Source organism: Equus caballus, chromosome 27 (assembly GCF_041296265.1).
Source record: "Equus caballus isolate H_3958 breed thoroughbred chromosome 27, TB-T2T, whole genome shotgun sequence".
Taxonomy (NCBI): Eukaryota; Metazoa; Chordata; class Mammalia; order Perissodactyla; family Equidae; genus Equus; species Equus caballus.
The window spans coordinates 24,737,870-24,763,852 of record NC_091710.1 but is presented as its reverse complement, the minus strand read 5'-3'; the positions used below and the strand labels follow the sequence as shown (position 1 = coordinate 24,763,852).

At 42.4% G+C, this 25,983-nt stretch overlaps 1 protein-coding gene across 30 annotated transcripts in view; it reads left to right on the top strand.

Annotated features, from left to right (window-relative positions):
- TACC1 (transforming acidic coiled-coil containing protein 1) overlaps positions 1-25,983 on the top strand; it is a 120,285-nt gene that overhangs the window by 14,803 nt on the left and 79,499 nt on the right. For 2 of the 30 annotated variants that reach the window (XM_070253038.1, XM_070253034.1), the window contains exon 1: positions 14,390-14,650. The exons of 14 other annotated variants lie outside the window; for them this stretch is intronic. Coding sequence is in view for 4 of the 16 variants with exons in the window: in XM_023630529.2 (XP_023486297.1) it covers positions 14,574-14,650 (77 nt within the window). In the remaining 12 variants the exon portion in view is untranslated. Of the gene's footprint in view, positions 1-2,667; positions 2,793-14,353; positions 14,651-25,983 lie in introns of those variants that run through there. 14 more of the 30 variants (XM_070253049.1, XM_070253043.1, XM_070253046.1 and 11 more) reach the window with 14 other exon arrangements.

Sequence of the window (25,983 nt, the reverse complement as noted above, 5' to 3'; positions counted from 1 at the left end):
CCTCTTAAATAATTTTTCTTTAATTTTCACATATCAAGATTCACTCTGTGGTATAACGTTCTATAGGTTTTGATAAATGCATAGTGTCATATTTCCACCATTACAGTGTCATATAGAATAGTTCCATGCCCTAAAAAAAAAAATTCCCTGTGTTTTAAATATTAAGGCTTATTGAGGAGTGACACCTGGGGAAGGAAAAGGAGAGAAAGCAAGATTGGCAGGAGAGCATTCAGACTTTGATGCAGATTGGACTAAGTCTGCCAGGCCGATGTGGAGCGCCAACACAGAGATTGCCCGTTCGAGGAGTCCCATGTTGGTCAGAAGTGGTCAGGCCTTTAAACTGCTGCCTTGCTCAGCCATTGGCTGGAGACTGCCAGAGAAGACTCAGCTCAAACGTTGAGGCAGACCCTGAAAGCACTAACAGCTGGAGGTTATCAGCTAACCACATTCCTTGAGTTGGGTTGCTAAGTCCTCTCCTGGAGAGTGATCTGAGTGCAGGCATCCCTGTGTCTGCCAGAAGTATCTTTGAAAATTCCAAGCAGTGATTGGCCGAGGAATCTTGAGCAGAGGATTCCTGCATCAGGTGGGATTTGGAATCAGATGATCCCATTGGCCCCTTTCAGTTCTTGGGCCCTACGACTGTCCTTTAGCCTGCTTTGATTCAGGCAGCCCAGGTATTCAGTTCCTCACATTCATTCCACCTTGCTTGAGCCCCTGCTTCCCTTCTTGCGCTGACCATCTTATGCCCTGCTCTGTTCTAGAGGTAGGATCAGAGCCCCTTCTTTTTTTTTTTAAAAGAAGATTTTATTTATTTTCTTTCCCTTTTTCTCCCCAAAGCCCCCCGGTACATGGTTGTATATTCTTAGTTATGGGTCCTTCTAGTTGTGGCATGTGGGATGCCACCTCAGCTTGGCTTGATGAGCAGTGCCATGTCCGTGCCCAGGATTCGAACCAGCGAAACCCTGAGCCAAGGCAGCAGAGCACATGAACTTAACCACTTGGCCACAGGGCCGGCCTCAAGAGCCCCTTCTTTTTTCTAGGGACTATTCCTGGAGCTGCCGAGGAGCCAAAAGATGGAGTCTATGGCTCCCACTTCTGCTGCCCACACCTTTTTAGATCTCAGATGCTCAAGAAAATGGTTACAGGGTCAACAGCAACATGGATCACTGAGTTGAACATAGATGAAAAGCTTGTGAGTAAGAAACTTGGCAAGAAAGTTGAAAAATTCAAAGCTGACTACCCAAACCAAATCCTGATCTGATGTGCTCCCTCCCTGGACATGGAAAAGGGAAGATAGCAGTACTCCCTACAGGTTTATGCCTATTCCACGCCTGGCAAGGGGTGATGGTTTTATTTTCTTCCATCCTAACTCCCATAGGTACCCCCGGATTTTCATCCGCAGGGGCAGAGTCATTCCCGTGCAATTCTGGTCTTTCTCTGCAGGTGGATAACTTTCAGGCTTCCTGAAGAAACAGTGGCTCTGATGTTTTGTTCTACCTGCGCTTAATCTTCCTTTTGTTTAACTTGCTTAAAGTTAAAAGCCTGTTTTATTCTTGTAACTTGGCAGCTCTGTCTGGCTCACAAATGTCCCAAGATAAATAATTAAGGTTTCCATGTGACCTCTTAGGACAGTCTTAACTTCCAAGCCAAAGGAACATTTTCTATCAACTTGGCCTCCCTTTAGAGATTTCCTTTGCATGTTTGCTTCTGCTTTGCAGCATTTTCAGGCTCCATGCATGCTGTTGGTTTGCCCACCCAGAAAACAGTAGCATTTCTTTTTATGTGCATGCTGCTATTTTTATACCATGAACCATGCATACTGATTTTCATGCCAAAGGCTCACAAATTAAAGTGCTTCCTTGAACCCAGGCCCTCAGGACTCCTGCCAGCCTTCTGGGTTTTCTGTCCACTTTGTCATTTCTCGGTGGAATGACTGAAGCCGGAGCCTGGTGGGTCAGAGAGGAAATAAAGTATTGGTGGATGAACTCTCCCTACCCTCCCACCCCCAGGACCAGACAGCAGGGTTGGAATCCATGTTTAAATATCCAAAGCTTGCTCCAGGTCACTACCCTGAAATTAGATGAAACCCAAAAAAGTACAAAGAGTTAATATTCCAAGAAGACACTTGTGGTTACTGAGTCCAGGATGTTTGAATTATAGGCAGCCTCTGTCTCTGAAAACAATGCCAGGGCACAAAAAATAGCCTACTTTTAAAAAAAAATCAATAAAAAGCACACAAAGGATGTACTGTCCCTGAAGCATTATGCAGGAATAGAAATGACAAGTAAATGAAATAAAAAACGAAAGAAGTTCTTTTTTTTCTAAGCGCTTTCAGTCCTTCTCCTGAGAATACCGATTGAGACTGTGAACTTGGCAGCTGTTTCCGTAGCAGGAGAGCAGGGTCACAGTTCTGAAGCACAAGCTTTCTTCTGGAAACTGGCCGCTTCTTATAGGTGACAGCTGGATCACCTTGAAATAGGGGAACAAAGACTTTTTTTTTTTTTTTTTTGCCAGAATTCAGCTTTGCTAGCATGAAGTGTTAGAGAACAGTCACACACAGAGTGGCTGGTGGAATTATAGAGGAATTTCTGAGAATCAGCCTTAGGCCAAAGGTAATTGGCTGGAAACTTGCACTGAAAACTTACCTTGTAAGCAAGCATGTGACTTTCACCTGGGTTGACTTTCTTCAGTCCCGGGGGTTCCAAGGTCAGAGAGAAGCTCCTGGTCTGGGTGGCTGGAGTGTTCACTCTTTGGAGTAAACTGAGAACAAATTCAAAGACAAACCACCAAAGGTAATTTCTCTCTTTGACACTGAGTATAATGGGGATGGTTTTTAAAATAAAGTTTTTAAAATTTTCTAGTCAAACTAACAGATATGTATTCTTGGCATTTGGATTAAGTGGAAATGAAGGAAAGAAGGATAGAGGAAAGAACAAAGGACTGGGTAGAGTGGGGAAATCTGAGTCCTGGTTCGGCCTGGGCACTGACCCTGTAACCTTGGGCACGTCTCCAGCACGGCAGGGCCTTGGTTTGCGTATGTTAAATAAGAAGGTGGAACTAGACGGCCTTGAAGGGCCTTTCCAGCTCTGTTCCAGGAAGCAGTTCCTTAGTTTTGATTTTTTTGTTATGTTTAGGCAGTTCCAAAACAATGATGTGACGTGGAATTAGGGCATGGATTTGCCAGAAGGTCGTTGTGAGGCTGGTAGCTGGCCTCAGGCAGCTCACGACATGTTTGCAAAGATGAATTCAGATTAAGACAGTCCTCAGGGCAGGTGTCTGTATATATTTGTCGTGTGAATGAGTGAGTGAATGAATCACTCAGGACTGCTCTGAGGGAGAAGAGAATGGAAACACCCAGTTGGAGGAAGTTTCTTTGGGATCGTGCATAGATTTGCTGAACGATGCTGGCTGGGGGAGGGTTCACGGACAGTCAGCCGGAGCTGGACTTCAGACTCTGATAGCACTCTTTATCTGTGGAATAGGGTGGACTGATTGCTGGCGGACTGCTAAGTAATACAGTTCTTCCGGGTACAGCTGATTTGACTACAGTAATGGGACTCTTCTTCTCCCTAATTTAATGCCCAGAACGTTGATTAGGATTTGCTTTGGTTGAGTCTTATAGAAATCCAGAATAACAGTGGCTAAACAACATAGAAGTTTGTTTTTCTCCCATGTAAAAGAAATCTGTAGGTAGGCAATCCAGGGAAGGCTTAGAGGCTCCGTGGTGTCATGGATTCAGGCTCCTTCAACCTCGGGATTAAGTATGGCTTTGTGAATTCAGCTATCCCATCAGCGTGCCAGCCAGCAGGGGAAAGGAAGAGCCAAAAAAAGGGCTCACCTCCTGTTCTAGTCCTTTTGGGCTACTTTAACAAAATACCACAGACTGGGTACCTTATAAATAACAGAAATTTATTTCTCACAGTTGTAGAGGCTGGAAGTCCGAGATCTAGGCACCAGCATATTTGCATTCCGGTGAGGGCCTCTTCCTGGTTCATATCTGGTGTATCCTAGCTGTGTCCTCACACAGTGGAAAGGGCCAGTGATCTCTCTGGAACCTCTTCTATAAAAGCACTAATGCCATTTGAGGGCTTCACCTTCATGATTTATGCATCTCCCAAAGGCCCCTTCTCCCATCTGCTATCATCCTTAGGGGTTAGGATGTCAACATATGAATTTTGGAGGGACACAAACATTCAGACCATAGTACCTCCCCGCTCTCCATTAATGATGCTTTCTGAAAGTTGAACTTGACACTTCTGTTTTCATCCCATTGACCAAAACTCAGTAACATAGCCACACCTAAGTTCAGCGAGACTGAGAAATGTAGCTTTTATTCATAACAGCTAAAACTCAGGGTTGCTTTTTGTTTGCTTGTTTGTTTTACTGAGAGAGGAGGGGAGAACAGATATTAGAGACTATTAGTCTCTGTCGCCCGGAGAGATTATAGACTTACTCCAATTATACAGTTGTGCTTCCATTGCTCAACTCCTTTGGTCCTTATCCCTTAAAATTGTCTTCAGGGCCCATAGCAAATTATTTTCCTTTTTTTTCTTTCCCTTTCTTTATTTTTGTGTGTTTGTGTGTGAGGAAGATTGGCCCTGAGCTAACTTCTGTTGCCAACCTCCCTCTATTTTATGTGGGATGCCACCACAGCATGACTTGACCAGTGGTGCTAGGTCTGCACCTGGGATGCCAACCTGTGAACCCCAGGCTGCCAAAGCGGAGCATGCAAACTTCACCACTGTACCACCGTGCCGGCCATAGCAAATTATTTTCATCATTCCTGTGAAGGTAGGTTTGATTTTTGAAAGCAAGCTGAGGTCACTCAGGACAATGGTAATGGATAAGGTGGGGGATAAAGCTGAGTATTACCACTTCATAAGAACAATGTATGGGCTTATACTTCTGGATATTACAGACTATTCTGGGTATTATGACCATTCCTGCAGAAAATAACTCTAAAACCTGGACATAATACACAAAGTGACTACCTGAAGGTACTGAAGAGGAAACAGGAGTAGATCCATCTGGGGCTGCATGTTAATCTGGAGAAGAGGAGATGAGGAGCTGTATAAATAAATCCCCAACTCCTAGACTTTCAGCCTGGGGCTAAGTGTAGTCCACATTGTGGTTTGTGTAGCAGAGGGATGTATATGAAAAACTACAGTCTTTCTGTTCTGGACACCAAGAAAAGTGAAGCCAGGAAATCATGAATGCTGAAAAAGTAGGAGAACCCAAAAAGGAAAGAGCCTGCAAGTGGATCCCCAAACCAAATCTCTGATCAACCCTGAACCACATATGCACAGAACACACTCAAAGCAGCTCAAGTAAAGACAAAAGACCTGCACTCAGACTGGAGCTGCCACCCAAGAAACAGAGTTTGCAGTTCAAACCCAACAAGAAAATTGTCTGCTAAACAAAGGAAAAACAACTCTCATCAGAGAAAAATAACAGAACCTGAAATCTTCACAGCTTAGCATTCACGATGTCCAAGATTCAACCCAAAATTACCTAACATATGAAGAACCATGAAGGTGAACACATTTTTAAGAGAAAACTTAATCAAATCCAATTTGGCGATGAATAAGATGTTGGAATTTAAAAGGCAAGGGTTTTAAAGTGTTTGATAGCTATCCTCAGTGAATTAAAAAAAAAACAAGGGAAAAAAACTTGTCTTCAGTGAATCTAAATCTCAGCAGAGAAATGGGAAGTTTCTGCAGAAAAATTGAAACAATAGAGCCAGCCCTGATGGCCTAGCCATTAAGTTCGATGTGCCCCGCTTCAGCATCCTGGTTCAGTTCCTGGGTGCGGAAACACACCACTCGTCTGTCAGTAGCTGTGCTGTGGCAGTGGCTCATGTAGAAGAACCAGAAGAACTTACAACTATACACAACTATGTACTGGGGCTTTGGGGGGTGGGGGGGAGGAAGGAAAAAAAAGGAGGAAGACTGGCAATAGATGTTGGCTTAGGGCGAATCTTCCCCTGCAAAAAAAAAAAAGAAAAGAAAGAAAGAAAGAAAAAGAAAGAAAGAAACAACAGAAAAGAACCAAATGGAAATCTCTTTTTTTGTTGCTTTCTAGACTTATGACATTTTGACTGCGTGCTTGGAGTGGACTTCTGTATGTTTATTTTACTTGGTGTTTGTCTAGCATCTTGTATCTGCAAATTTCTGACTTTTATTACATTTGGGAAGCATTTGATTATCATTTTTTCAAAATTTTTCCCACTTCAATCTCTTCTCCCCTTCTAGGATTTCAATTACCTGTACGTTTGACTGTCTGATATCATCTAAGTCTCGGAGATTTTGTTCATTTTATTTTTGATCTTTATCCTATTACTCATCTTGAGTAATTTTGATGGATCTGTCATAAAGTTTACTTATTCTTTCATTTAACATGTCCATTTGGCTCTTAAGTCCATCTGGTGAATATTTTTTTCAGAAATTGTACTTTTCGGCCCTAGAATTTACATGAAGTACTGTATTAACTATAAACTGGCTATGAAAAGTTAAGGATGTACTTTGTAATTTATAGCTCAACCACTAAAAACAAAATGCAAACTCTATAGCTAAAAAGCTATAAATAAAACCGAAATGGAATGATTTAAAAAATATTAAAGTAATCCAAAAAAAGGCAGGAAATGAGAAATGGACAAACAAATGTCAGAAGAGAAAAATAGAAAACAAAAAAATAAAATCATAGATCTATACCCAACCATATCAATAAATACATTAAATGTTAATGGCCTAAACACTCCAACTAAAATATCGAAATTGATGATTTTTTAAATGGATAAAAAAAGCCAAATATAACACCTCATTGAAGAAAATATACAGATGGCAAATAAGTATATGAAAAGATGCTCCACATCATATATCATTAGGACACTGCAAATTAAAACAATGAGACACCACTACAAACCTATTAGAATGGCCCAAATCCAAAACAAAGATGACACCAAGTGCTGGTGAGGATGTGGAGCAACAGGAACTCTCATCCATTGCTGGTGGGAATGCAAAATGGTACAGCCATTTTGAAAGATAGTTTGGTGGTTTCTTACAAAACTAAACATATTCAACATATGATCCAGCAATTGCATTCCTTGGTATTTACTCAAATGAGTTGAAAACTTATGTACAAACAAAAATATGCACATGATATTTATAACAGCTTTATTCATAATTGCCAAAACTTGGAAGCAACCAAGATGTCTTTCAGTAGGTGAATGCATAAATAAACTGTGGTACATCCAGAAAAGGAATATTATTCAGCACTAAAGAGAAATGAGCTATCAAGCCACAAAAAGACATGGATTAACCTTAAAGGCATATTACTAGGTGAAAGCAGCCTGTCTGAAAAGGCTACCTACTGTATAATTCTAATTACATGACATTCTGGAAAAAGCAAAATATGGAAACAGTAAAAAGATCACTGGTTGTCAGGAAGTGGAGTTGGGGGAGGAATGAGGAGGCAGAGCAGAGGGGATTTTTAAAGGAGTGAAACTATTCTGTATGATACTACAATGTTGGATACATGTCATGATATGTTTGCCAAAACTCATACAATGTACAATACCAAGAGTGAATCCTAATGTAAACATGGGCTTTGGCTGATAATGATGTGTCAATGTAGGTTCACTGGTTGTAACATATGTACCACTCTGGTGTGGGATGTTGATAGTAGGGAGGCTGTGGGTGTTTGAGGGCAGGGGATACGTGGGAACACTCTATACTTTCTGCTCAATTTAACTGTGGGCCTAAAACTGCTCTAAAAAATAAAGGTCATTTAAAAAGGCAAATAGATATACTTTAAACATAAAGACAGAGATAGATCAAAGGTAGATGGGTAGAAAAAGATATATTGTATAAATAGTAAACACAAGAAGGCTGGGGTGGCTATATTAGGATCAAACAAAATAGATTTCTAAACAAAATGTATTACCAAAGATAGAGAAGGGCACTTCAAAATAATAAAAAGTGTTAGTTAATCAAGAAAACATAAAAGTTGCAAATTTGTGCTCAATAATAACTTCAAAATACATGAAGCAATAAGGAAGAAATAGGCAATCATAATTGGAGATTTTAGTGTCTCTCTGAAATTGATAGAATAAACAATCAAAAATCAACAAAGACAAAATCTTAACAACATTATCCACCACGGTGACCTAATTGATATTTATAGAACACTTTACCCAACATAGCAAAATAAACATTGTTTTCAAGTGTACACGATATGTTTACCAGGATAGCCATATTCTGGACCATAAATAATTCTCAATAAATTTTAAAAGTTTGTTTTCTGACCACAACAAAATTAAACTAGAAACTATGAACAATAAGATAACTAAGAAAATTCCAAATATTTGGAAACTAAACAACACACTTTAAATATTAATTGGGTTGAAGAAGAAATCACAAGAGAGATTAGAAAATATTTTGCACTGAATGATAAAAAAATACAATATATCAAAATTTGTAGGCTATGGCTACAGTAGCACTTAGAGAGAAATAATTTATAGCTTTGAATGCCTGTAAGAGAAAAAAGGAAGGTCTCAAATCACTGATCTAAGTTTCCATCTTTAAAAACTAGAAAAAAGAAGAGCAAATTAAACCCAAAACAGTCAGAAGGAAGGAAATAATAAAGACAGAAATCAATGAAATAGAGAACATAAAAAAGAGAAAATCAACAAAGCCAAAAGCTAGTCGTTTAAAAAAACTAATAAAATTGGTAAATCTCAAGCTTGATTGACCAAGAAAAAAAGGAAATTGCCAATATCAGGAATGGAAGAGAGACTGCCACTACAGATCCTTCAGACATTAAAAGAATAACAATCCATTATTAGTAGTATGAACAACTTTATGCCACTAAATGTGACCACTTAGGTGAAATGCACACATTCTGGGAAAGACATAAATTAAAAAGCTGACCCAGGAAGAAATAGAATGCTCGAACAGTCCTATATCAATTAAAGAAATGGAGTTTGGAATTAAAAAACTTTCTGACAAAGAAACTCCAGGCTCAGATGGCTTCACTGGTGAATTCTATCAAACATTTAAAGAAGAAATAATACCCACCATTCAAAAACTCTTTCAGAAAATAAAGGAGGGAACATTTCCAACTTAGTTTATGATGCTGGTATTATGCTGATTCCAAAACCAGATGAAGACACGTTAAGAAAGCAAACTACAGACCAATATTCCTCATGACTCTAGATGCAAAACTCCTCAACAAAATATTAGCAAACCAAATCTAGCAGCATGTAAAAAGATTATATGCCACAATCAAGTGACAATGCAAGACTGGTTTAACATACAAAAATCAATATAATTCAACAAATTAAGAGAATAAATGAGAGAAACAGTATGATTATTTCAGTAAGTGCGGAAATAGCATTTGTCAAAATTCAACACCTTTTATCATTTAAAAACACCCTCAGCTAATTATGAATAAAAGAGAACTTCCTCTGGGCCGGCCCGGTGGTGCAGTGGTTAAGCCCACACATTCTGCTTCTGTGGCCCGGGGTTCGCTGGTTCAGATCCCAGGTGCAAGACATGGCACCGTTTAGCAAGTCATGCTGTGGTAGGCGTCCCACATATAAAGTAGAGGAAGATGGGCATGGATGTTAGCTCAGGGCCAGTCTTCCTCAGAAAAAAGAGGATTGGCAGATGTTAGCTCAGGGCTAATCTTCCTCGGGAAAAAAAAAGAGAGAGAGAGAACTTCCTCAACTTGATTAAGGAAATATGCAAAAATCCAACTGCTAATATACTGCAATGTGAAGAATTCAATGCTTTCTACCTAAGGTCAGGAACAAGGCAAGGATGTTAGCTCTTACTACTTTTATTTAACATTGTATGGGAGTGCCTAGCCACTGAAGCAAGGCAAGGGAAAAAAGGTAAAGAAGTAGTAAATAAAGAAGTAAAACTGTCTTTATTTGCAAGTGACATCATATAGAAAACTCTAGGAAATTCATGAAAAAGCTATGAGAAGTAATACGTGAATTTAGCAAGGTCGCAGGATACAATATACAAAAATCAATTTTATTTCTACATACTAGCATCCAGCATTTAGAAGTAACATTATAAAACAATTCCATTTACAATAGCATAAAAATACTTAGGAATAAATTTAGCAAAAGACGTGCAAGACCTGGAGGCTGAAAACTGCAAAACATTATGGGAAATTCAAGAAGATCTACATAAATAGAGAGTTATTCCATGTTCATGGATTGGGAGTCTCAATATTGTTAAATAGGCAATTTCCCTCGAATTACTCAATAGATTCAATGTACTCCCTGTGGAAATCCAAATGGGTTTTTAAAAAAGAAGTTTACAAGTTTATTTTGAATTTTATATGGAAGACAAAAGACCTAGAATAGCCAAAACTATTTTGGAAAAGGAAAACAATGTTGGGGTACTTATATTACCTGATTCCAAGAACAATATGTGGCTCTTAAGTAGTAAATCCAATTGTATCCTTTGGCTTGTAAATTGGCATTTAAATAATTTCCCAAAGAGGACAGAGGGTGCAGCTCTGAGAGAAGCATGCAGCTTCCCAAGATGGCTACTTTCAAGGGTAGTAGTCATTTGGCATGATTGCTGGGGGGAAAAATCCATGTTGAATATAAGCTTTGTAACCAAGACAGAAATTATTTTAAATACTGGATACACCATTTACTTCTCTAACCCTCAATTTCTTTGTCTTAAAATGGTGTGCACAGTGTAAAAATTAAAGAAATAGAGCATAAAGGCTAAGCTCTATGTTACAGCTCTAGAACTAGCCTACCTGGGTTTGAGTCCTGGTTTTGCCAGTTCTTGGCTGTGTGGCCTTGGACATGTCTAATCTTTCTATGCTTCACTTTACTCATTTGTAAAGTGAGGATACTAAAAGTGCCTACCCAAAGGTGGTGATAAACATTAAATGAGTCAATAAATCTAAAGCACTTAGAACAGAGTCTGACACATAAAAAGTGCTCAACAAGTATTACCTACTGTTATCATCATTTCCCAGTGTTATGAGGACTAAGTGTGGTTACTTTTGTAAGCAAAGTCCCTGGGATCCAATAGATGTTAGCTCCCATCTCTCTACAGAGGATAAGGAGCGTTCTAGGAGTAGGGTTTGGCACTGAAGGGTGTATTTTGCAATCTTGGGGCAGTCTTTTTTTCTTTTAAAGATTTTATTTTTCCTTTTTCTCCCAAAGCACCCCGGTACATAGTTGTGTATTTTCAGTTGTGGGTCCCTCTAGTTGTGGCATGTGGGACGCCACCTCAGCATGGCTTGATGAGCGGTGCCAAGTCCAACGCCCAGGATTGGAACTGGTGAAACCCTGGGCCACCGAAGCAGAGCACGAGAACTTAACCACTCGGCCATGGGGCTGGCCCCTCAGGGCAGTCTTGAATTTCAATTTTTAAAATTTTCTTCCTTTACTATTTTTTCAAGGTTTAAAAAATGCCTTACTGACAGAAGTATAATGCACAAATGGAAACCTTGGATATCAAATACTACCCCTCCTAGACTCCATCACAGAGCATCTTTCTCCTTCTACTCCAGCCAGCCATCACGTTCAGCAGCCCGCTGCCCAGGGACTGCAAAATGCAGGCTGCCCCCTCCTCTCTTCTGCTCTTTTTTCTCCTTCTTTGGTCACGTCAGGCAGAAAGTACAGGACACCATAAAATAGTCAGGTTTTATTCTCCCTTTATTTCCTGTCAAATGTGATACCAAGTGGTCCCCAGCTATTAGCCTCTTGCCTTCCACTTGAAGAACGCTTCAGCTGTGTAAATGGTTCCGAGCCCCAGAACTGGCATTACTTGCTCAGTCAATGGGTCAGACGACAGAAGGTTGTCCACGACTTCCAGCTGGCCTCTGAGTGCACAACTTCAGAACTACACCAAGGCGGAGGAGGTGTTTCCATTCCTTTAATAGTTTTCCTCAGAGAACTTGTGATGGCATGACAACGATTCTGTATCTGCATTAGGGATGCTGAGGCTTTTTACTTTTGTTTTTAATTGCAATATAAAAATCAAGAAGAATTTTAAACCCAGGGATAGTAAGCAGAAAATTTGGAGATATCCCATAGGCCGTTCCGTTGCTGGCAATCTGCAGCCTGTCTCTGGGATGGAGAAACAGATCTTGGCTTTCCTTCCATGAGAAGGACAAATCATATGTTACGCGGAAGAGGGGTGTCTGGGGCTCTCAGGGCTATCCTGGGCACTTTCCCTGAAAAGCCTTCCTACGTTTACTTCCTGTAGACAAGACCTTCCCTTCACTGGAGCCCCGACTGCCCATGCCTCTGTACCAGCCAGGGCAGCAAAACCAGTAAACACACGCATCTCTGCAGAGATGCCCTTTGGGCTCCATGTAGACAACTTTTCACATTATTTTGCAGACTCCTTTTTCCCTTCATTGTCTCAGTTTCTCTGCACCACCGTAGGGTATGGACTTCACTTTTTTCCTTTTCTTTTAAACCATTTTAGTGGCACTGCCCTGTGCCTTTCTGCACTAGTAGTAATAAAACTCTTCCCAACAGCCCATCTCGTCCATCAAGTAGAAAGAAAACGTTTCCAACCCCACCCTCCCCTCCTGTCACTTCCCCTCCCATTTTCCCTTGGAATGACCCACTGGGAATAAAGACCTTTCTCACTAGGAGAGGCTGAGTGTTCCTCTGGAGGGGACCACAGCTCTGACACGGTTATGTTTGCAATATCAATGGCACGTGCATCACATTGCTGAAGTATTCTAGACAGAATGTGTGAAGAATTTGAACTTTTTAAAAAACTGGTCTGCCAAGAGTCAACTTTTCTTCAACTATTTGAAATCCTTCCGATCAAATCTCAATTCCAGTCTTACTACACTTTTACTAATTAATGTTTATTTTCCCACCCTCAAATACTCTGCTTGTATATATCTACAATGTGGGAGCATCCTGAACTCCAGGAATCCACTGGCCGTAATAAAGATAATGCATAAACAGGCAGTCGAAATTGGACATAAAAGAGAGGGATCTGTTGTAAATATGTCTCTAATATGAGTTTTCTGATCCCTTCTGGAAACATGAAAATGTAGCCACATTTTTATTCTCCTATAGCTTCCAGGCAAGAATGAAGTTAATGTTGAACACCATTCTGTGTGCCTCACCACAGGATCATTCATTCACTCAGCAAATATGTATTGTATATAAGCCAGGATACAGGCCCTGTGCCAGGCACTTAGCTTGGATGCAGAGATAAGAGAGCGTTCCTGCCGCTAAAGGACTCATAGTCAGTGGGCAGACAGACAAGTGAAGAGATCACTACAAAATAAGCTTGTAAGCGCCGTGTTAGAGGAGTTAACTGCTATAGGAAGACTGGGGAGGAAGGTGGTAACACGTGTCTGGGGTAAATGCATTTCTCGGCAATTGTGAGTGTCTACTGTGGCCAAGCGGTGTCGGGGGAACAGTGAAAGCAAGTTCTCTGTCCTCAGGGAGTTGACATTCTAGTGGAGGAGGCAGGCAACAGCAAAAAGGATGTACTGTCGAGTTGCAGGATGGTGTTATCGAAGGGAGGTTTCAGTTGGGTCTGGAAGGATAAACAGGTGTTAGAAGAGGGCATTTCGATCTTCGTAAACAAAACGCGGGGCTGGAGGAGAGATTGCTGGTGAAGAGGTGGATAGGAGACGGGAATGGGTGAGAAAGAGCATGAAATATTCTGAAAAGGGAGTTATTAGGTGTAGTATTAGGTGGATCCCAGGAGCAATGGGAAGGTTAGGGTGCATTTTTTTCCTAAGAGAGTTTGGAAGAGAATTTATTCACTGGTTGTCAGAACCGGAAGGGTCATTAAGAGGTAAAAAATGAACATACTCCCTCATTTTAGAGATGGAGAAAACAAGACTCAGAAAGGGTGAAGTAACCTGTGCAAGTCACCCAGGTAGCCGGGGGCAGAACCAGGGCTAACCCAGCTTTCTGTAGCACTCAGCCCAGACCTGCCTCCCGCGCTGTGCCGGAGAAGCTGCCGGGGGCGAGGGCGCGCCTGGTCGCCCATCCGGCCCACACACCGCCCCCTACTGGTGCTTCTCTGCAGAGCCGCCCGCCCGGCGCCTGCCAGCCGCTCCCCTGCTGGCCCCGCGCAGGGGCTCCCCAGACCCCCGCCGGCTGCCCCAGCGCCGCCGCCCCCCGAGGGCTGGGCGGGCAGACAGAGTGACGTCTCCCGGGCCGGGCCCAGGCCTCCCGCCCACTCCACCTGTTGCCCTTGGCCGCCCAGGGGCTCCCCCGCTGGGGATGAGGCGCCCGCCCCCCGAGTCCCTCCGGCAGCCCCGCGGGGCCCCAGCGCGCAGCATCTCCTGGCGGTGTCCCCGGGCGGGTGTCCCGGGCCGCGGCGCAGGCGGAGCCCTGCAATTGGCGGAGAAGTTGGCCGCATCGCCAGCACCGTCCTCTCGCCGGCCTTCGCGGCGGCTGGGACCCCGAGGCCGGGCTCCCCAGCGCCCCCGCCCACCCCTCGGCCCCACCCTTCCTCCTCCGCCCGCGCCCTCCCCGCGCAGGGTCCGGGGCGAGCCGGCGCGCCGCGGAGCACGGGCGGCCGCGGCCGGGGCGCCGAGCTCGGAGCATGGGAGGCTCCCACTCTCAGACCCCGAGGGCCCGGGAGCCGGCCGGGGAGAGGCCCCCGAAACCCCGAGAGACCGCGTGAGTCCCAGAGCCCTCCCCGGGGCCGCGTTTGGGGGGTTGCGAGCCAGCCGGGAGTGGTAGCGCATGGTGCCTATCCCCAGGGCTGGGAAGGTGGGGCTCGCGCCCGCCCCGCGGGGCACAGGGGCTCCGGGGCTGGCCTGGTGGGACGTCCCCCTCCGAGCCTCGCCCTGCTGGGCCCTGGTGGCTCCTGGCCACGACCCCATCGCGACAAGATCGCGCCCAGGCGGGGCTGCTGTCCGGCGCCTGTTCACGCGGCGCGAGTGGGAGAAGGGGACCTCGAGTTTTTCCGAACTTCTCCAGGCAGGAAAACACACGTGTCCTCAAGGACTCTGAAACATTCGCGAGACAAAGCTGTTGGCGGGGAGGAGTAGATGTTAGAAAGGGACTCCAGTCTCAGAGATAACTCAGCTCGAGTTGGCCTTCAGGGTCCGGGAATTTCGATGCTGTGCTTGCTGCTCACGAGAACTCCCTCTCTTGTTTGTTCTGAGGGCTTCAGGGTGATCTCAGAGAAAGGGCTGTATTGTCGCAGAAGCAATCAGGCTTTTGTTCTGGGACAGCCACAATTGGGGACACCAAGTACTGAAATGCAGGCTGCGAAGGGGCATTTTTAGAGAACGTGATTTAGAGCAAGTTGCACGGTTTGAAAGATAGCCGTCCTTGCCAGAGAGAGGATTCGTTGAGAATTGTTTATTTGAGAAACCAAACAATCTTTAAGCGTTTAGTTTAAAATCTTTTAGTGTGTGTGTGTCTTTGAGGTGAGGTAATGTCCAAGAATCAATACTCTGTTTTAACTCAGCCCATGCCGAAGGTATTTAGTTTGAAAAAGGTACTGTTAGCCATCGGATACGGGCAGCCTGGGCCATGGGAGGGCTTTTGATCATCTTTTCGAGAAAAAGTACCTTCGCGAATATCCAAACGATAGACGTGTTAGTCGTGCCTCTTGGTGTTTACATGTGATCACTAATCTAAACTTAGTTCAGGCAGCTTATTCATCATAATAGCTGAGAATTACTGAGTACCTAAAATGTGCAAAACACTGTTCTGAATACTTGATGTGTTACTTAATCTCCAAGAACGCGGCGTTAGTTTCTCTTGCCCTCATTTTACTGGTGAGCAAACTGAAACAGAGAGATTAAGTGTCTTGCCCAAGGTCACACAGCTAGAAGGTGGTGGCCCCAGGTTGTCTGACTCCGGAGTTCCTGCTGCAGCTGCTCCCACAGGAGAGTTTGGACTGTGCCAGAAACAATCCAACTTCTATGTCAACTGGCGGAACACACCCCATTTCTTTCTTTAGTTCCTCCTGAACAAGGGAGAAGTCTGACTCAGCAAGGTTTAACACTTAAGAAGAGGAAATTGCCAAAGTTGATTTAACTTTCTAAAAAGAAAATGTGAGAGGCACTAAAACACTGAGAGGAAGAGTTTGGGGGTCACATAGCCCTGGGTGTTATTCTAGGCTGTGTTGCGGGATGGCTGGGGATCTTTAATCTGTTCCATAACCACTCTGTGTCTGTCTCCTTGCTTGTGAAAAGGGAGTGAAAACCGTGTTCGCTTCATAGGCAGTTCTGGGTGACACAGGGTCATGTATATAGGAAGCAAGTGATAGTTTTCTCTCTGAGCAATACGTTGTTTAAGCCAAGGGTAAAGTTGACTATTTAATCTTTGTGAATGTGCGGCTGGTTTTCTTGTGTAACGTGGAAGACAATATTGGACTCGTTCACTGAAGGCATCTGACGAATTGGACTCGGTGCCTTCTCTGTAGGATCAGTTGTGAGGGTGAGGCGCTGGATTCCCAATTCGATTATCCAATGGCTTGGCAATAGATAGAGGATCTCTGTCCAATGAGGTTCTGCATGTACCTTATGTGTTTAGCAAAGCTTGCCTAAAAATGATGAAGATAAAAGCCCATGCTTGGTCTTCACCTGGGAATACAGCCCAGGGATGGCCTGTCCTAAAGTGAATACATTAAGAAACAGGTAAACCCATGTGGGCAGTATTGGGATTGTTGGCCTCTTCAGAGTGTGCTGGTTCTGCTTGATGAGTCAGCCCTACAAACCATGTGGCACGTGCCAGGTGACAGACTCTTTAGGAATATGCAATTCCATGCCTGTAGTATACACAAAAAGCAGAAAGTATGCTTTTTATCCAAGTCCTGCCTTGTTCAGATGTGCAAGTCACAAGTCTCTCCAGGGTATAAGAGAGTGGGGGATTCATTGTTAATGTCACCCGGCTGCACATTTCCTCCCGGACATATGGCTGTCGTGGATAACGGTGACCTCAAGGAAGTTCTCCTACTCAGGCTGCTGCGTTTTCAAAATCTATTGTTCCTTTGTTAAAAAATAAATAAATACATGAAAATCACACAAGTAATGCTTTTCTACTGACATTTGTCTCAAGGGAGAAATTATATTTCAGAATGTTCACAGTTATATTTCAGAATCGTTTAATCAAGTGCTAAAATTAACCAGATGAATTTCTCTTACCAGAGCTGTATTGTGAAATGGAAACAAGTCTGGATGTATATGAAAAGCAATGTCCAATTTTAAGATAAAACTCATTATTATTGAAAATTATAACTGTCTCCCTTCCCCACGCCCAGGGAAACAGATGAGCTGGCATTGGTAAGAGCGAGGGGAAATTTCCCTTCATTTGTTCAGGGAGGCTGCACAGTGTGGTGAGAAGGAACAGAAGCTGTGGAGTGAGGAGATCTGGGTTGGAATTCCAGCTAGATGGCTTGCTGGCTTAGTTCAGGAAGCTTTGGAAAATAATCATTTAACTCTTCCGTTGGGCAAGATTCAGCATCTTTAAAATGGCAATAGTAGTCATACCGGCTTTATGAAGTGGCAAATACAATTAGTGCAAGGCTTGGTTCTTAATGAGTGCTCACTACCTGAGTCATTGTTGATACACTTACGTGTGTATGTACCGATAACCCGGACGCCATGCTAGGTTCTTTGGGATGTATATTTACGAGCAAGGCAGGGTCTCTTCCGAAGGGGAGGTTGACTTGTGTGGTAATTCAACAAGGCCTCTTAGAGAAGAAGCCAGGCAATAGCTTTTTCAAGTTAATTTTTTCCTCAGTTCATTTCCATTTTCCAGAAAGATGGGCTCTCAAGAGGATGGACATGTGTTTGGGGATATGGTAGTTTGGTGAAATATTTGAAATCACTGATTCCATAGTTGATTATTTTCAGCCATGTGGCCAGGGTCGGTGTTCTAAGAGTAGTAAGTAATTTGTGGAGAGATTTGAGGCATGACATAGAGCAGAGCCTGGTATGCTTTAGGGAATATGGTGTGTCACTCATTCATGCAGGGCTTGTTGGGCTTGTCTGCCTGGAATGCAGGATATGCACCTGTTGTCAATTCTTACTAAATTTCTAGACCAATCTTTGTTTGCGTTTGGAATATATCATCGTGGAATAGGTTGGTGGCAAAGTCAGGAGGAGTTTCTGAGGTCCTGAGCATTTTTGCCGTGCAGTGAATTCAGTGCAGGTTCTCCGATAGTCTAGTGAGCTGCATAGTCAGTTCCACTCGGCCGAAGTGCCCCTGGATGGGCAAGTCACTGTGGGATAGATGTCCCCGACGTGAGGAGGGAGGTGCTGGCTTTGAAGTTTTAGACACAAGAAAGCATGGTTCAAAATAAATAAACGTAGGGAACAATATTTCTGAAACCCATTGCTTTCAAATTCAAAATACTGATCACTACCTCCTCACCACACAATTATTGTTGTCATTAAAAACATTCAAGTTGGGCCTGCCTGGTGGCGCAGCAGTTAAGTGGGAACATTTCATGGCCAGGGGTTTGCTGGTTCGGATCCCGGGTGCGGACATGGCACCATGTGGCAAGCCATGCTGCGGTAGGCGTCCCACATATAAAGCAGAGGAAGATGGGCACGGATGTTAGCTCAGGGCCAGTCTTCCTCAGCAAAAAGAGGAGTATTGGCAGATGTTAGCTCAGGGCTGATCTTCCTCGGAAAAAACAAAACAAAACATTTAAGTCGACATTTGCTATAGAAATTTGTTAAAGGTCCATGTAAAATGTTTTCATGTACAGTTAAGAGAAATTGAGAGAAAGTTGGTGGAAAGGAGCCAGAAAGGCCAGCTATATGAGGAAAAGTTAAAAGAATTATAGTATTTAACTTGGAGGAGGGACTTGACAGATGTGGAAGTATATGATTCTTAGGGGGTACTGGCTGGCCCCATCTCCAGGGAAGCCAGCCCCAAAGGAAATGGTTTGAATGGCATGAGAAGGGAATATCTGTGTGGATATGTTGAGTTTAGATATCACAACTTCTAGCTGTGGTTGAAATAGTGAAAAGAGTTAATACGGGAAGGAAAATCCCTCTCTGCGCATCATTCCGAGGTAAGATCAGCTCTATCAACGGTGGAAACTCGAAGAGGATTCAGGTGTCGTTTTGCTCCACAATTTCTTCCCTCTTTTAGCTTCAGTGTCCAGTGGCGCCTCACCCCCACCTCCACCCCACAGCTTCTCCCAGCTGGTACATGTTTCAGTGTTAAAAATCAAGACAAGAAAAGGGAAAAAATAAATAAAGGAAGGGCACAGTTGCTGGTGTCCTGAGCTAGTGAAGTGGATTATCTAACACCTGAGTTGGTTAGTAGCCAGAGTGGGCTGCAGGGCACGTGAATTTGTTGACCCAGGATCAGGAAATGGAGTGTGGCGTCCAAATGGCCGTGGAACACGGTGGGCTGTCTTCTGAGGACACTCTCTCTGGCTATCGTGGGGTGGGCTTTTTTTTCCTTTTTTAAATTATGTTAAAATATACATAACATAAAATTCACCATTTTCATCATTTTAAGTGTACAATTTAGTGGCATTAAGTACATTCAAATGTTGTGTAACCATCACAACTATCGATTTCCAGAACGTTTTCATCGTCCCACACAGAGGCTCTGCACCCATTAGACAATAACTCCCCATTCTCCTCTCTCCTAGCACCTGGTGACCTTCATTCTACTTGCCATCTCTATTTGCCTATTCTAGGGCCCTCATATAAGTGGAATCTTACAATATTTGTCCTTTTGTGTCTGGCTTACTTAGCACAATGCCTTCGAGATTCATCCATGTTGTAGCGTGTATCAGACGTTCATTCCTTTTAATAGCTGAGTAATATTCCATTGTGTGTATATACCACATTCTGTTTATCCACTCGTCTGCTGATGGACACTGGGTTGCCTCCATCTTTTGTCTATTGTGAGTAATTCCACCATGAATGTTGGTGTGCAAGTATCTGTTTGAGTCCCTGCTGTCAGTTCTTTTGTGTATATACCTAGGAGTGGAATTGGTGGATCATGTGGTAATTCTATGTTTAACTTTTTGAGGAACCAGCAAAATGTTTCCCATAGCACTTCACCATTTTATATTCCCACCAGCAATGCATGAGAGTTCCAGTTTCTCCATATGCTTATGAGCACTTGTTATTTTCTATGTGTTTTTAATTAATAGCTATCCAGGGGTGGGCATAGTGGTTAAGTTCGCGTGCTCCACTTTGGCAGCCCAGAATTCTTGGGTTAGGATCCTGGCTGTGGACCTAGCACTGCTCGTCAAGCCATACTGTGGCAGCATCTCACATACAAAATAGAGGAAGACTGGCGCAGATGTTACCTCAGCAACAATCTTCCTCAAGCAAAAAGAGGAAGATTGGCAACGGATGTTAGTTCAGGGCCAATCTTCCTGACCAAAAAAAAAAGCTATCCAAATGGGTATGAAGTGATATTTCATTTGGTTTTGACTTACATTTCCCTAATTATCAATGATGTTGATAGTCTTTTCATGTGCTTTTTGGCTGTTGGTATATCTTCTTTGGAGAAATGTCTCTTCAAGTCCTTTGCCCACTTTTGAATTAGGTTGTTTTGTTGTTGTTGAGTTACAGGCATTCTTTATATATTCTGGATATTAATCTCTTATCAGGGAGTAAATATTTGTAAATATATTTGTATATTTATATATAATACAGTATATTACAAATATATTGTAAATATTTACTCCTATTCTGTGGATTGCCTTTTTCCTGTGTTGATAGTGTCCTTTGATGCACAAAAGTTTTTAATTTTGATGAAATCAAATTTATCATTTTTTCTTTTGTTGCTTGTGCTTTTGGCGTTGTATCTAAGAAATCATTGCCAAATCCAGTGTTGTGTATATTTTCCCCTATGTCTTATTCTAAGAGTTTTATAGTTTTAGCTCTTAAGTTTAGGTCTTTGATCCATTTTGAGTTACGTTTTGCATATGGTGTAAGGTAAGGATTCCTTCGTTCTTTTGCATGTGGATCCACTTTTCCTGGCAGCATTTGTTGAAGGAATATCCTTTCCCCATTGAATGGTTTTAGCACCCTTGTGGAAAATCACTTGACCATATATGTGAGGTTTTATTTCTTGGCTCTCTGTTTTGTTCCATTGATCTATATGTCTGTCCTCATGCTAGTTCCACGTTGTTTTGATTACTGTAGCTTTGTAGTACGTTTTGAAATCAGGAAGTATGAGTCCTTCAACCTTGTTCTTTTTTAAGATTGTTTTGGCTGTTTGGGGTTTCTTGAGTTTGTGTGTGTGGATGCGTGTTTGGGTTTTTGTTTGTTTTTGATCTCTCTCTGGTTTTTTCTTCTTGGCTGATGACAGTCGAGAATAGAGAATTCTTGCATGGAGAATGCTAGACTGCCTTCAGGTGGCAGTAGGCTGCCCCAGGAATTCTCCTTCCCCGCCCTCCCCTCTACCTTCCTCCAGCCACACTTTTCACCCCAAGATATTTGCTGAGAACCTGCTGTGGGCACTGAGTATCCGGAGAGGACCAGATGTGGGCGGGATCCCAGAGGTCACTGTGAGGATCAGAGGTCCTGAGAGACGCTCGTCTGACCCTTGAAGGAGTCTTGAAGGATGAGTGAGTTCTCAGGCAAGGGGGGTCAAGGGAGGGCAGTCCAGGAGAAGGGAAAACTTACGCAGCGTGGCCTGGCGGTGTCAGGGGCCTGTCGTATCTGGGCGGTGGTGAGGCTTTGGGGCAGGGTGGATGTGGAGTGGACTGCGGGGTTGGGAAGCAGTGGGTCTGGAGAGCTGGATGAGGGCTGGGTGGAGAGGTCTCTGTGGCCATGTGGGAGTTTAGACCTAATTCCAGAAGCCATAGATCGAGGTTTTCAGCTGAGGAGTTGGCCAAGCCACTGTGGCAGCCCTGGACTGAGCTGGGGAGCAGTGTTCTCGCAGAGGGGCTCAGCTGAAGGGCGGGGGACGCCACAGCTTCCTGTGATCCTCCCCAGCCCCACACTGCCCACCCAGGCAGCATGTCCAGGGGCTGGATTCCCCCTCTTCAGCCCCCGAACTTGTCTTCATTTTTCTGTATTAGCGATTCAGTAGAATGTATAAATGTTTTCATTTTTCTCATTTTCCAGATTTTTCATAACAAACATATATGCCTTTTATAATCATAAAGCATGTTAAAAAATATATGAAAATTTAGAAAACCCAAAAACCTCTAAAGGAAATAAACCACTCATCATCTCATCACCCAAAAATGACTGTTAATGTGTCAGTACATTTTATTACAATCTTTTTTCCAGTAAATATATTTTTCAAAAATAGGGTTAGTATATATGTTTTGCAGTCTTTTTTTCGCTTAACATAAACATGGCTTTGTATCGTTATACTGAAATGGTACATTGTCTACATGCACCCTAATTTATTTAACTTTTTCCTAAATGGTTAACATTTAGGTTGGTTACGGTTTTTGCTCATATAAATAACACAGTTAATAAATATTCTTATAATTCTTTATGCATCTCTGATTAATAAGTTAGGATAGGGGCTGGCCCCGTGGCCGACTGGTTAAGTTCGCACACTCTGCTTCGCTGGCCCAGGGTTTCGCCCGTTCAGATCCTGGGCACAGACATGGCACCGCTTGGCAGACCACGTTGAGGGCGGCATCCCACATGCCACAACTAGAAGGACCCACAACTAAAAATACACAACTATGAACCGGGGGTCTTTGGGGAGAAAAAGGAAAAATAAAATCTTTAAAAAAAAAAAAGTTAGGATATATTCCTAGAAGTTTAATTAGGGTCCAAGAATGTGAACATTCTAAAGGTTGTATTTTGTAATATATTACTATATGTTGTCAAATTATTCCCCCAAAAGTAGTATCAAATTATACTCCCCCCAGCAGTATAGCATCCTCTCTATATGCTCAAAGCATCCTTCCCAGTGCTGGGGACTGCCATTTTAAATCTTTGCCAGTTTGGTAAGAACTGGCAAAAAATATATATATAATCTTGTTTTAATTTTGTTATCCATTATCAGTGAGTGAACTTTTTTCCATATTAGCCAATTGTAATTCCTTAATTTTTAATTTACTTCTCTTCACCAATTTCATACTTCAGTGTTAATTCTTCTGTATTTATTTGTGAGACTTCTTTATCTGATGAGGCCAGCTAACATCTATGGAGCACTTACCACGTGCTAGGAAGATGTTCGTGTCTTACGTGCATTACCTCAAATGATTCTCAGAATAACCCTATCAGGTAGGTACAGCTTTAAATTCCCATTTTACACATGAGGAAAGGGGCACAGAGAAATTAAGTAGCTTGCCCACCGTCTCACAGCAAATGAGTGACAAAATCGAAATTTAAACCTAGACAGCCTGAATCCAGAGACCTATATGCCTAGCCATTTGTGTTATACAAATCTATTAACCTTTGTCTACCTTTATTTTGTTGTTCTATTTTGAGGGAGAAGTATTTTTTAATTAAGCTTGTATTTTAGAACAGTGTTAGATTTACAGAAAATTTCAGCAGATATACCGAGAGTTCCCGTAGACTCTACAAGCAGTTTCCCCTATTATTACCATCTTAGATTAGTGTAGCACATTTGTTACAATGAAGGAAACCATCGTTCGTATATTATTATTAACTAAAGTCAATACTTTATTCATATTTCCTTAGTTCTTGTCTGATATCCTTTTTCTATTCCAGAATCCCATCCGGAATTCCACATTAGTACATTTAGTAATCATGTTACTTTTTAATATAAATAAACCTATCGTGTTTTCTTTTGGGGTTTCTTCCTCTGCCTTTATGCTTAGTAAGCTCTTCCCTATTGCAAGATGAGATAACTTTTCTCTTCTAGTTGTTTTATGACTTCCTTTTCTTTATAGTAAACTATTTACTCTATTTGAAATTTCTAGACTCCCTAGTGTAAGATAGGACTCTAACTTTTTTTTTCAAAATAGCTAACAAGTTAACTCCAGCACTAGTATTAAGTATTAAATAATCATTTCTTTTCTCACAGATTTGTAATACCGTTTTTAAAATTCAGCATTATAACCTCTCTTTCCTTCTAACACTTGATGGTTTATCTCTTTCCATTCTCATTCATTCAACAAACATTAATTGACTGCCTTCTTATGTTCAGGCACTGAATATTATTTATTACTTATGTAGGAATTTACGTGACCAGAGAAAAGCATTTCTAAATGTTTAAGATCTGAGTGTTCATTTATAATACTGGGGGCAGGGCATTTGCCAGGGACTCAGACAAGTGGAGGTGACCTTGTGACTGGAGGGGAATGTGCAGAGCTGGGAAAAAAAGAATATTCATAATGGAGCTTTTCTCATAGATTTTGCAGCGACCAAGGTCAGTCTGCAGTCCATGTGAAGATTTCCTTTTCAACAGTGTAGCTTCCTGCATGGAGACAGTGGTGCCTTTGGACGCTCTCGGGTCGTCTGTGTGCTTTGTCACGCTTAAATGTTTCTTGGACAGTCTAGACTTTATTTTTCACAGGCATATGACATCAAGTCCTTGCAGATTTATATAAGGAGTGGCAAATGGTACACCACTGTTCTCTCCTCTTCCTTTCCCAGCTTTTCTACCCCTGGAGACTCGGTAACCTTGGGGAGAGAGACTTCTTCACTTTGACATTTCTTCATTCTCAGAATTCTTACTGTTAAGGATACTTTGGATGTAATTGGGTTTTCTTGCCTGTACATAGTACAGTTTCACCTTGACCAATCCTTTGGTATGTCTGCTGCAACTATTATTAATAACAGTTGTAGCAAATGAAATTATATTTGGCTTGCTTAAATTTAGGGGCATCACATGGAAACTTGAAAGTCATGGCTATTTTCTGAAAGCGGGATAGTTCTGGTTCTAATATAACCGTCATCTGTCTTGTGCTGTGTGTCCCCGTAAAAGCCTGACAGCGTGGCATGTCACTGGTAAGGCAGAGAGCTCCCAGGAGTCTTGCCGAAATGCTTTGCTTTAGAGCATTAGCTCTTAAAACTTCTTTGGGTCACAGATCCCTTTGATAATATAAAACTTTTATAGGCTTTCTCCAAATGAAAATACACATACAGACAATATACAAAAGTTAGGAGTGTCCGAAGCCTACGCATTATCCAATTTAATCTTTTCATGGACCCTATGAAAGAGATATTATTATCTCCATTTTTCAGATGAATAAACTGAGACCTGGAAAAGTTGAGAAACTGAGGCCACAGAGCTAGTTAATGGTGGAGCTGGGATTCAGGTCTAGTGAACCTGGCTGAAGCAGAGGCAACAAGCTTGCCAGTCATTTCCAGAGGGGGTTTGCCACGTTGGCAACTCATTAACCAGCAGAGGCTTCTGTTTATCTGCTAGAAAATAAGTTTTTATGGCTCTTTCCCTACTGATAACATAGTTTCAGGAAAGTAAATGAGGAAACATTGTCCAGCCCATTCTGTAGATAAATACTTGTCTACTGTATTGCATTTACACAGAGCTGAGAGAATGCCTCTCCTGGGTTTCTTTGCTGTGCGTCTTGCTTTCCTAACAACTGCAAAATGTTATGTTTCTATGGCTACATCAAAATTGTTCTTAAATAGAGGTTTGAGAAAACAAAACTAGGAAGGCTTGGACAAGATATAATGGTGGGAAGATGCCTGGCATTTTACCTGCTAGGCATCACCTCCTAAGCATTTTTCCGAGTCTGATAGGGTCTTCTTGTCTCTGTCCCCTCCCTGGTTCCTTGCTTTGCCTTTCAAACCTATGTAATGTATTCACTGGTTTCACCATGTGTGAACCTGTGGTTCCTAATGAATGTCCAGTGGCCCATAGTGGTGACATTTGAGAACACCAGTCAAGTTCTGAATAGCATGGGCCACCTTTACAGTTGACATCTGAAGTGGAGGTTGGCAGATTTTCTTTTTTTTGTAGAAGAAATTTTTTTTTTAAGATTTTATTTTTTTTCCTTTTTCTCCCCAAAGCCCCCCGGTACATAGTTGTATATTCTTCGTTGTGGGTCTTCTAGTTGTGGCATGTGGGACGCCGCCTCAGCGTGGTTTGATGAGCAGTGCCATGTC